We start from the raw sequence: 11,151 nt of genomic DNA, 5'->3' as shown, positions 1-11,151 counted from the left end.
ATATATATATACATACATACATATATAACAATTGCAGATGGTATAATGGTATTATATATGATGATAAGTAAATGGTAAATGGACTGTACTTATATAGCGCCTTTCTATCTTATTTCAAGATACTCAAAGTGCTTTACACTACAATCTGTGTCCTCATTTACCCAGTCATACAGCACTCTACTAGATCTCTACAAAGCTAATGGAACAAATCATTCTAATGAGACTAATCAGTGCTTTAGATCACATTCAGACACTGATGGGACGCACATCAAAGGCTATGAGGGGTTCAGTGTCTTGCCCAGAGACACTTCAGCATGTGACTGCTGGTGGATTTGAACCCCCTACTCTCACATTGGAGGACGACTGCTCTAACCACTCAGCCTCAGCCACAGCCGCCCTGTGTATTAATTATATTTTTGACCATGTCTGTGTCAGAGAGAAGAATAAATCAGAAGGACGAGCTGCAATCATTGAATTAGTTTTAATGGTCAGTTTGGGTCTAAATGTCAAAGTCCAGACTCATGGTTTCATCTGAAACTGCTGAGACACAAAGAGGCGTTGGTGCCACCAAACCCAAAGGAGTTAGTGAGGGCGACCCGTGGGCCCTGAGGCTGCCAGGACTGGGCCGTGCAGGGAACATAGTTCAGGTTGAACTCCGGTTCTGTGCGGTCTAGGTTGAGTGTTGGGGGTAGTACTCCATGGTAGCAGGCGAGAGCGGTGAAGGCCATCTCCAGAGCGCCGGCAGCCCCGAGCAGGTGCCCCGTGGCTCCTTTGGTGGAGGAAACGGCCAGGCTGTCGGCGCTGGACTGGAAGAGCCTCTTGATGGCTGCGTTTTCTGCTGCGTCTCCTAAAGGCGTGGATGTGGCGTGAGCATTGACATACGTCACGTCTGCAGGTGAGACACCTGCGTCCCTCAGAGCTGCAGACATGCACCTATAGGACAGGTGGACCAGTAAAAACAGAAAACACATATTAAGCTTCTTGCTGCACTGAATGTGTTTGATTTACATAAAACACAAGATGTAAAAACTGGTTCTGTGTAGTTCTTTAGGTCTGCTTTATTATGAGTGCTGATTCAGCATTCACGCTGTAGCAATCCTGTTCCACTTTATTCTTTATCTTTGCTTCAAAACCCACTTTTAGTTAGTGTTTGTTAGCATTAGCTTTTACCTAGCATTTTACTACTTTTAGTTAGTTTTACTAGCATTTAGCAATTTTTAGCTAGCATTTTGCTACTTTAAGATTTTGGCTAGGGATTTGCTTGTTTTACCTTGTGTAGTGCTTGGTTTTTTGCTTTTGTTCTGTTTGTTTTGGTTTTGTTTGGATTGTTTTAGCTTCTGTTTTGTTCTTTTTAGCCTTTGTTCTGACTCATTTTAGCTTCTGCTTTTTGTAGCTTTTTTAATACTACTGTATTTTCACTACTTTTCTGCTTGCTTTAGCTTCCATCCTGCTCCTTTTATCATGTTTTAGCCTCTGCTCTGCTTGTTTTAGCTTCTTTATTAGCTTGTTTTAGCCTCTGACTTTGTTTTAGTTTTACCACCTCAGCTTCTTCAGCACATTTCAGCAGTCATTCAGCACCTTCTAACAAAGTAACAAACAACTTAAAGTGTGTAAGTGGCAGCCATGCCACAGTTGAAGAAACAAGTTTCTGATAGAGGACATTTGCAAACTGAGGTGTACCACAAACCCACCCACACAGACCAGTATTTGCAGTTTGACTCCCATGACCCTTTGAAGCACAAGTTAGGACTCATCAGGACTCTGTACCACAGAGCAGACAGCATTTTCACTAACTCAAGAGCCAGGCAGAAGGAGAAATCCCACACAAGACAGGCTCTAGAGCAATGTGGATATCCTAACTGGGCCTTCCTGAAAGCAGAGAAGAAACCCAAACAGGACTCCAGTCAGCCAACAGGTGAAAAGGAGGAACCCAGACCCAGACCAGTGGTCATTCCATATGTTGAGGGAGTATCAGAGAAACTGAGACGTTTATTTTCTAAACACAACGTCCCAGTGGCTTTTAAACCCCAAAATACATTACGACAAAGACTGGTTCATCCCAAAGATCCAGTCCCCCGGCACAAACAGAGTAATGTTGTGTATGCTGTTCAGTGTCAGGAGGGCTGTGATCAGTCTTACACCGGGGAAACTAAACAGCCACTGGCCAAAAGGATGGCCCAGCACAGAAGAGCAGCACCGTCAGGCCAGGACTCTGCGGTCTACACTCATCTCCAGGCCAGCGGTCACTCTTTCAGGGATGAAGATGTTCACATCCTGGACAGAGAGGAACGATGGTTTGAGAGAGGAGTAAAGGAGGCCATCTTTGTGAAAAGAAATCGTCCATCATTAAACAGGGGTGGAGGCCTCCGGGTTCAACTGTCCCCCTCTTACAATGCTGTTATTGCTAGTATCACTCAGCCCCCTGTGAATAGTAAACAGCCATCAGTGTGCTAATGATCCATTGTTAGGCTGATGGTCCTTCTTGACCATGTGAGCAGCTGGTTTTGGTTGTCAGCAGCAAACTGGTCGATCCACTCTGAGAAGGTGCTATTTATAAGACTGAGCTGAATACAGCACCTCAGCCTGAAGAAGTCTTTCGGATGAAAGACGAAACATTTTTACATTTTTTTGTTTGTTTTGTTTTTTGAATGTCCAGAGGACCAGACTTCACTTTTTTAGAAGTTTTAAAGTGTTTTTCTCTGCTTTAGGAGAAACACTGCTTTGTTCACAGAGGGACGAAAGACGATTTAAAAACGGTTTCCAGTTTCAGGAGAACGTTCAGCTGACTTCATGCTAATAAAAAGGAGAGTGAGCAGCACAGATTTGACATATTTAAAGTCATCGAAAATAATTACACCGAGTCACAAAGAAACTACTGTGATGTTTCCAACTTGACACTTATGTGTTTTCTGTGCCCACGTGTGCCACTGCAGTGCTGTCCTACTCCATTCTGAACTGAATAAAGCACTGACACTAAAATAAACAGTTCATCAGTACTCGTGTTTCTGGAAGGTGCTGTATGCATTTACTTTAGTATAACAATGGTGTTTAATTTATCACTTTAGTAGTGAAATAATTTGATTTATAAGTATTTACTGTTAGCATACAGACACACAAAAGATCAGACCTGAAAACCTGATACGTCATGTTTTCAACTCTTTAATATACTAACAGACAAGTACTGGTAATAGTCATACTGATGGTCTGCTGCCTGTCTGGCAGAAGCTCAATGCCCGCATTGCTACAAAGCTCTTATCAACATGGCACAAATTCTCGTCTTGCTAGCACAGATTGTGCAGGAGCTGACCACTAGTGTTTCTGTAGGTCTTCTGATGATGCCATACTGAATACGCCCTCTTGGTGTTACTGTAATCTGTGATATGTTTTTTTGTGTTGTTGGGTTTTTTTTAGTTATCAGATGACTCCTGTCAGCTCAGGCCTCGTGCAGAACCCAGTAAACAGTGGAAGTCATGCCGAGGTCAGTGAATTAATGACAGATGGGAAATAAATAAGTTGAAGCTGTTTTAGTTAAATTTGGAAATAAACATTTTGATCATTGTTGTGATATCACCTCACATTCAGAACATGTTTTATTTTCAAGGTTTGACTCAACCTGTTGCATCATCATCATTTCTCCTCATAAGATGACTTTTCAAGCCAGCCTGAGAGGCAGCATGCATTCCTTCAATGAGTGCCAGGCCTGTCATTATTTTATGTTTTTTATAGTGAAGCATTTTGTCGTTTTTAATCTGAAAGTCGTGTTATATGAATAAAAATCTGTGTGTGACCTGAATGGTCCGTCTCCATCTGCAGTGGGTGCGGTGATGTGGCTAGCGTCCCCTGAGAGCCCGTAGCCCAGGACCTCGGCGTAGATCTTGGCTCCTCGCCTCAGTGCATGCTCCAGCTCCTCCAGCAAAAGTACAGCCGCCCCCTCCCCCATCACAAAGCCCTCTCTCTCTGGGTGGAAGGGTCTGGACGCAAGTGTAGGCATGTCGTTCCATTTGGTGGCGAGCGCACGTGCCCTGGCGAAGCCGGCTATTGAAAGGGGCCCCACACAGGATTCAGTTCCCCCTGTAACCATAGCAACTGCATCCCCATGAGCAATAAACCTGGCAGCATCACCTACAGCATGAGCGCCTGTGGTGCATGCTGTAGACACAGCATGATTGGGGCCTTTGAGTTTGTGTTTGATGCTGATGTGCCCGGCAGCCATGTTGACCAAGATGCGGGGGACAAAGAAGGGACTGACTTTGTTGTAGCCCTCGTCTCGGAAGGCAGCAGAGGTGCGAGCAATCTCTTCTAAGGACACCATGCCCATGCCTACAGCCACCCCGGTGTTCAGCTGATCCTCTGGGCTTTGAGGGTACCACCCCGAGTCATCCAGGGCCAACTGAGCAGCTCCGAGGGCCATGACAGTGGCTGGTGACATGGTGTTGATTTCCCCACGAGTGGCAAACCTTTCCCCCCAAAACTGACCCTCGTTAGTTCCTTTCGACACCAGAGCCGCCACCTTACAGGGAACACCCCTGTACTCTTCAGAGTCCAGAGCCACAATTCCACTCTGGCCTTGGATCAGGCAGTCCCATGGCAGAGCGGTGCCGGTGCCAAGTGGGCTCACTAACCCGATGCCTGTGATAACAACCCTCCTCCGAGGCTGCCTTCCACTCAGCTGCTGCCTGGGATGGTGGCTGGGACAGAACAATACTTTCCGAAGCAAAGCCCCTGAGCTCTGTGGTCTGAGCTGGAGGTTCGTCCAACCGGACAGAAAGACCGAAGACATTCTGCTAATTTAATTTGCCGTTAGCTTAGTGAAAGACTCGTTACTAATACAGCAAAGTTTGTAAAACAAAGTGACATTTTCACAAACTTCATAACCTCAACGTGGCATCGTACTTAGTAAAACGTAAAATGACATGAGCTACACTTGAAAAGTAACATTTGTCCACTATGTCCCTGCATTTGTTTTTAGCTGATTTTAGGTACTGTCAGTGAACGCCACTACTACTGCGGTACTGCAGGACTGTCACCAAACAGCAAGCAAAAAACATCTATCTGTGCCTAAATAAACTGTAAAAATTCCGACCACAACTATACAGATAGAACATATATTAATATGTCTATATAAACTATAATACGCGTATTTTTTTAAACTTCTGGCATTTATTCAGGCGGTACTAGGACACATTCTTGAAGGACCTCGAGTATGCTGCTTTCACGTTACCTCGGAACTCAATCAAAACCCGACCAACTTTTCCAACTATAAGGACAATTCACGCGCAAGTCGAACATTTTAGATTTAGAAGATTGCCACAAATCTCTGATTTTATTAGTCAGATTCCTGGAGAAGGGATCGTTCCAGTTGATTTTTCCAACTTGGAACCAAACATAATTTAGAAAGCAAAAATCCGTCTTCCGAAAAAAAATTTGAATGCAACATTTTTGCACAGTAGACGCGGTTCTGTTAGCATTAGCTATCTTTCGGAAGTGGTTGTGAGTGTTTAGTTTTTCCACCGAAAAATGTCTGTGTCACCAGCAATCACGTCTTTGTGTGAGAATCCAAATGAAGTCTTCCTGGATGTCGCAAAGTTGTTACTGACATACGCGGACAATATTCTTAGGTAACGTTGTAAACCAAAGACACACAGTGAAACCTGTCCGTCGGAAAGGTGCTTAGGACGGAAGCTGTTAAATTATCGTTGTTTTTTTTAATTTACCCCCAACTGTGGTTGAAATGTCCTAAACAGAAAAGTTCTGTTTTATTTCAAGAGTTCAGACAGATAAACGTGTTTGGTCTGCTTACAGCTCATTGAAAGACTGCTTTAGTTTTTATATTTTAAAGTGATTCAGTTAAGCATTTATCTAATGTATATGCATTTTTAGTGGGAGGTGTAAACGGTAAAAAAATAAATAAATCCGAAAGGAAATTAAATTGTTTATTTGACGCATTATGCTAAAATAATACAGAATAATTTGTTGAAAACATTAAAAACACGTAATGTTTGCATCATCATCATCTTATTTCAGACTTTGATGTAAATTAGTATCAGGGGCATCTTAAAGTGCAGCTGTGGCTGAGTGTTTAGAGCAGTAGTCTTCCAATGCAAGAGTTGGGGGTTCGAATCCACCAGCAGTAACATGTTGAAGTGTCCCTGGGCAAGACACTGAACCCCTCGTTGCCTCTGATGTGTGTCCCATCAGTGTCTGAATGTGATAAATCACTGATTAGTCTCTTTAGAATGATTTGTTCAATTATCTTTGTAGAGATCTAGTAGAGTGCTGTATGAATGGGTAAACACAGATTGTTGTAAAGAGCTTTGAGTATCTCCATAAGATAGAAAGGCGCTTTATAAGTACAGGTCCTTCTCAAAAAATTAGCATATTGTGATGAAGGTAATTATTTTCCATAATGTAATGATAAAAATGAAACTTTCATATATTTCAGATTCATTGTACACCAACTGAAATATTTCAGGTCTTTAATTGTTTTAATACTGATGATTATGGCATACAGCTCATGAAAACCCAAAATGCCTGTCCCAAAAAATTAGCATATCATGAAAAGGTTCTCTAACCAAGCTATTAACCTAACCATCTGAACCAACGACGTAACTCTAAACACCTGCAAAAGATTTCTGAGGCTTTTAAAAACTCCCAGCCTTGTTCATTACTCAAAACCGCAATCATGGGTAAGACTGCCGACCTGACTGCTGTCCAGAAGGCCATCATTGACACCCTCAAGCAAGACACAGAAAGAAATTGCTGAACGAATAGGCTGTTCCCAGAGTGCTGTATCAAGGCACCTCAGTGGGAAGTCTGTGGGAAGGGAAAAGTGTGGCAGAAAATGCTGCACAACGAGAGGAGGTGACCGGACTCTGCGGAGGATTGTTGAGAAGGGCTGATTCCAGACCTTGGGGGACCTGCGGAAGCAGTGGACTGAGTCTGGAGTAGAAACATCCAGAGCCACCGTGCACAGGCGTGTGCAGGAAATGGGCTACAGGTGCCGCATTCCCCAGGTCAAGCCACTTTTGAACCAGAAACAGCGGCAGAAGCGCCTGACCTGGGCTACAGAGAAGCAGCACTGGACTGTTGCTCAGTGGTCCAAAGTACTTTTTTCGGATGAAAGCAAATTTTGCATGTCATTCGGAAATCAAGGTGCCAGAGTCTGGAGGAAGACTGGGGAGAAGGAAATGTCAAAATGCCAGAAGTCCAGTGTGAAGCACCCACAGTCAGTGATGGTCTGGGGTGCCATGTCAGCTGCTGGTGTTGGTCCTCTGTGTTTTATCAAGGGCAGGGTCAATGCAGCTAGCTATCAGGAGATTTTGGAGCGCTTCATGCTTCCATCTGCTGAAAAGCTTTATGGAGAAGAAGATTTCATTTTTCAGCATGACCTGGCACCTGCTCACAGTGCCAAAACCACTGGTAAATGGTTTACTGACCATGGTATTACTGTGCTCAATTGGCCTGCCAACTCTCCTGACCTGAACACCATAGAGAACCTGTGGGATATTGTGAAGAGAAAGTTGAGAGACGAAGACCCAACACTCTGGATGAGCTTAAGGCCGCTATCGAAGCATCCTGGGCCTCCATAACACCTCAGCAGTGCCACAGGCTGATTGCCTCCATGCCACACCGAATTGAAGCAGTCATTCATGCAAAAGGATTCCCGACCAAGTATTGAGTGCATAACTGAACATGATTATTTGAAGGTTGGCGTTTTTTGTATTAAAAACACTTGTCTTTCATTGGTGCGATGAAATATGCTAATTTTTTTTGGGACAGGCATTTTGGGTTTTCATGAGCTGTATGCCATAATCATCAGTATTAAAACAATTAAAGACCTGAAATATTTCAGATGGTGTGCAATGAATCTGAAATATATGAAAGTTTCATTTTTATCATTACATTATGGAAAATAATAACGTTTATCACAATATGATAATTTTTTGAGAAGGACCTGTACATTCCATTTACCATTTAAAGCTCTCCATCAGACATTCAGCTTGTTTAAAGGGAACAAAGAGCCTCTTTGTGTTTATTTGTTTGTGACCTCCCTGAACAGGGAGAAAAGAAAACAAAGAACTGTGTGAGGAGCTCAGAGTGAAGATGAGACAGATCCATGTTAAACGTAAAGGCTTCAAGTCCATCTCCAAGCAGCATCATGTCTCTCTGATCACATCTGGTATTATTTTGAAAATCTAGAAAGTTCATAGGACTGTAGCCAACAGCCCAGGATGTGGACGCAAGAGCAAAATGCAACCCCAGGTTGATCAACAGATGCTGTGGATGGTAGAAAAAGAGCCAAGAACAACATCCAAAACCATTAAAACTGAAGTGCAAGGTCAGGGTTCAACAGTATCTGACGGCACCATCTGTCACTTTTTGAACCAGAAATGACTCCATGAGTGAAGATGATCCACTATCAGAAGGATCCACTACCAGAAGGATCCACTACCAGAAGGATCCACTACTGTCAGGAAACACAAAAAGCAGAGAGGAAGTCACCCAAATGCACAACAAGAACCAGAGTTTCTGGAACTGCTGAGACATGAGCTCCATGATTACAAAGGGAAACTTCAGCTTTCAAAGAAAAGACCACCATGCCCTCAGTGGAAAATGGAGTGAGCTTGGTTTGATTTTGGAGTGGCTTTGCTCTTTCTGATCCGGGGAGCCTTGAATCTGTGCAGGGCTCAATGAAGTCTCAAGACCTCCTGAAGCAAAACAAACTGCCCAGTGACAGAAAACTGTGCTGCAGTCACAGCTCACAGGCTCTTCAACAGGATAATGATCCAAAACAAACTCATCAAGGACAGCTGAGAAAAAAAACACTGGACTACTCCTAAATGACCCTCCATGAGCCCAGATCCTTATCCTGCTGAACATCTGTGGACAGATGTGAAAACTGCAGCGTGGACGTTAAACCTAAGGCAGCTGGAGCAGTCTGCTCAGGAAGAGGAGCTACCTGGTGGGAAATGCAGATGCCTCGTTGTGAAGAGTGCAGATCACTTGTTAGCAGTGATTAAAGCTGCTGCTACAAAATATTACATTAAGGCCATGAGACCTTGTTTCTGTCCATGACATTTTCATTTCTTTTATAATATTCAACTGACCCAATAATCAAAAACAAAGTGTGACTTGTGTAAAATGTGGAACACACCGTAAAAGATGGCATTAAACTTTGGTCATGTTCCAGTTCTTTCACAGACACTTGTGTTTTTGATTGTCGTTAAAGGTTAAAAACAGATTTGTCTGTGTCTGTAGGCCTGAATCGATGCAGATTTGTAACAGGTGCGGTACGAATCCTTGTGCAGCCACTCGGGTTAAAAATATATTTTCTATTAAACAAAACAAACCATTTTCTGAATTGTTTTTTTCTGTCCGGGTCAACAGGAACCCAAATGAGGAGAAGTATAGATCGATCCGTATCGGCAATCCCACTTTCTCTACCAAGCTGCTGCCCATCAAAGGTGCTGTGGAATGCCTCTTTGAGATGGGATTTCAGGAGGTAACTGTCCGGTGAAAGAAAAGTGTGAATGCTAAGTGTGGAACGGCGGCTGAACTTTGCTGAAGAAGCTGAAACTGAGCGTTTAAAGCTATAAGAAGGAAAATGGTAGCTAGAAGCTAAAAGTAGCAGCGCTGTAGCTAAAAGAAGTCTCACAAGAAGACAGAAATGGTGAATTTGCTGAATCATAACTTCTCATTAAAATGATGCAGTTTTAATGTTAAAGTTTTAACAAATTTTAATTATTCCAAATGTTACAAAATCCAGCAGTCATTCATCTGCTAAATGAGCTGAATGTTTTGCCGTCTGAATAGCTAATAGATGAAACAGGACACAGTTAGATCGGGAAAACCCAGGAAAACATTAGATTGAATGCTGACTCAGCAATAAAAGGATTCCATGTGGTTCCCATAGTTAAAACTGTTGTCGTCATTAGTTTTTTCAGGCATCTGACCACTGTCCAAACCATCAAACTGTCCCCAGGCTGAGACTCACCTGGTCTTCCCCCAGTCTGCTTCAGTTGAACAGCTGAGGCTCATCAGGGAATCGATCGCTGCAGAGCTGGATCTGAGGATGCGTACGGACCCTGCTGCCCCACATGCTGTGGCCCTACCGATGGCACCACACAGCTCTGCTGCTGCCACCACCCGCCCAGCGGCCCCGCCTGTGCAGCAGCCATCTTCCCTGGTAGGGTTGTCCTTATCAATCACCATCAACCGCTGATGAAAGCGGAGCGATAATGATTTGCTGGTGTCCTGATGCATGCTCAATAATCCAGGTAGAAAAATCTAAAAAAGTTAAATCTGGCCCTCTGGACATTCAAAAAACAAAACGAAGCAAAATAACAAAAAAAATGTAGAAACATTTCATCTTTCATCCGAAAGACTTCCTCAGTCTGAGGTGCTGTATTCAGCTCTTTCTTATAAATAGCACCTTCTCAGAGTGGATCAACCAGTTTTGCTGCTGACAACCAAAACCAGCTGCTCACATGGTCAAGAAGGACCATTGGTCTAACAATGGATCATTAGCACACTGATGGCTGTTTACTATTCACAGGGGGTTGAGTGATACTAGCAATAACAGCATTGTAAGAGGGGGACAATTGAACACGTAGGCCTCCACCCCTAGTAACTTAAAACCACTTATGAACCTCTGAAAAGAGATCCAGGAAGTGGTTACAAGAAGAAGTTGGTAGATTGCCTGAAAATTTTGGAACAGGACAAGGCTATTGACCATTTTCTGTACCACAGACTGTACCCAGGGGAGGCCACATCTAGTCTGTATGGTTTACCTAAAATTCACAAACAAGGTGTACCTTTAAAACCAATTGTTAGCGTGATTAACTCTGTCGCTTACAATGTTTCCAAATATCTGGCGTCTGTACTCATCCCTTTAGTTGGCAGCTCAGAACACCACATACAGAACACCATGGACTTTGTGGATAAGGTGAGGGATGAGGGGGGTGGTCTGAGGGAGGGGACGGGCGGGCTCAACCTGGGCGTCTTCTTGCCTGGCGGTGGCCGCGGCGTGGTGCTTGGCTGGGGGGCTGGGCTGTGGGGGGCTGTGACTGGGGTGGGGTATATTGGGGGCTCTCGTGTGGGGGGCTCTGTGCTGTGGGGCCGGGGGAGTCTGGGCTCGCTGGGTGTGTGCCC

At 43.9% G+C, this 11,151-nt stretch overlaps 2 protein-coding genes across 2 annotated transcripts in view; one reads left to right on the top strand and one right to left on the bottom strand.

The window, feature by feature from the left end:
• Positions 1 to 491: 491 nt before the first annotated feature.
• oxsm (3-oxoacyl-ACP synthase, mitochondrial) lies at positions 492 to 4,883 on the bottom strand. Its single transcript, XM_037692830.1, has 2 exons — positions 3,789 to 4,883; positions 492 to 933 (listed from the first exon to the last, which is right to left on the bottom strand). The coding sequence occupies exons 1-2, from the start codon at positions 4,778 to 4,780 to the stop codon at positions 528 to 530; spliced, it is 1,398 nt and encodes a 465-aa protein (XP_037548758.1). The 5' UTR covers positions 4,781 to 4,883; the 3' UTR covers positions 492 to 527.
• Positions 4,884 to 5,460: 577 nt separating this feature from the next.
• ngly1 (N-glycanase 1) overlaps positions 5,461 to 11,151 on the top strand; it is a 66,359-nt gene continuing 60,668 nt past the window's right edge. Inside the window, exons 1-3 of the mRNA XM_037693570.1 lie at positions 5,461 to 5,618; positions 9,388 to 9,502; positions 9,983 to 10,186. Coding sequence (XP_037549498.1) covers positions 5,518 to 5,618; positions 9,388 to 9,502; positions 9,983 to 10,186 — 420 coding nt within the window. The 5' untranslated portion in view covers positions 5,461 to 5,517. The remainder of the gene's footprint in view (positions 5,619 to 9,387; positions 9,503 to 9,982; positions 10,187 to 11,151) is intronic.

This window comes from Nematolebias whitei, chromosome 19 (genome assembly GCF_014905685.2).
Source record: "Nematolebias whitei isolate Nwh7 chromosome 19, NemWhi1, whole genome shotgun sequence".
NCBI lineage: Eukaryota > Metazoa > Chordata > Actinopteri > Cyprinodontiformes > Rivulidae > Nematolebias > Nematolebias whitei.
Note: the sequence above shows the minus strand (reverse complement) of the source record. Positions and strands in the feature narration are given on the sequence as shown.

Excerpts from the sequence above, each read along its gene's own strand:
- oxsm (XM_037692830.1), bottom strand. The coding sequence starts at position 4,780 with ATGTCTTCGGTCTTTCTGTCCGGTTGGACGAACCTCCAGCTCAGACCA. Across the intron at positions 934-3,788 it reads GATGGAGACGGACCATTCAG|GTGCATGTCTGCAGCTCTGA; the intron begins GTCACACACAGA and ends CCTGTCCTATAG.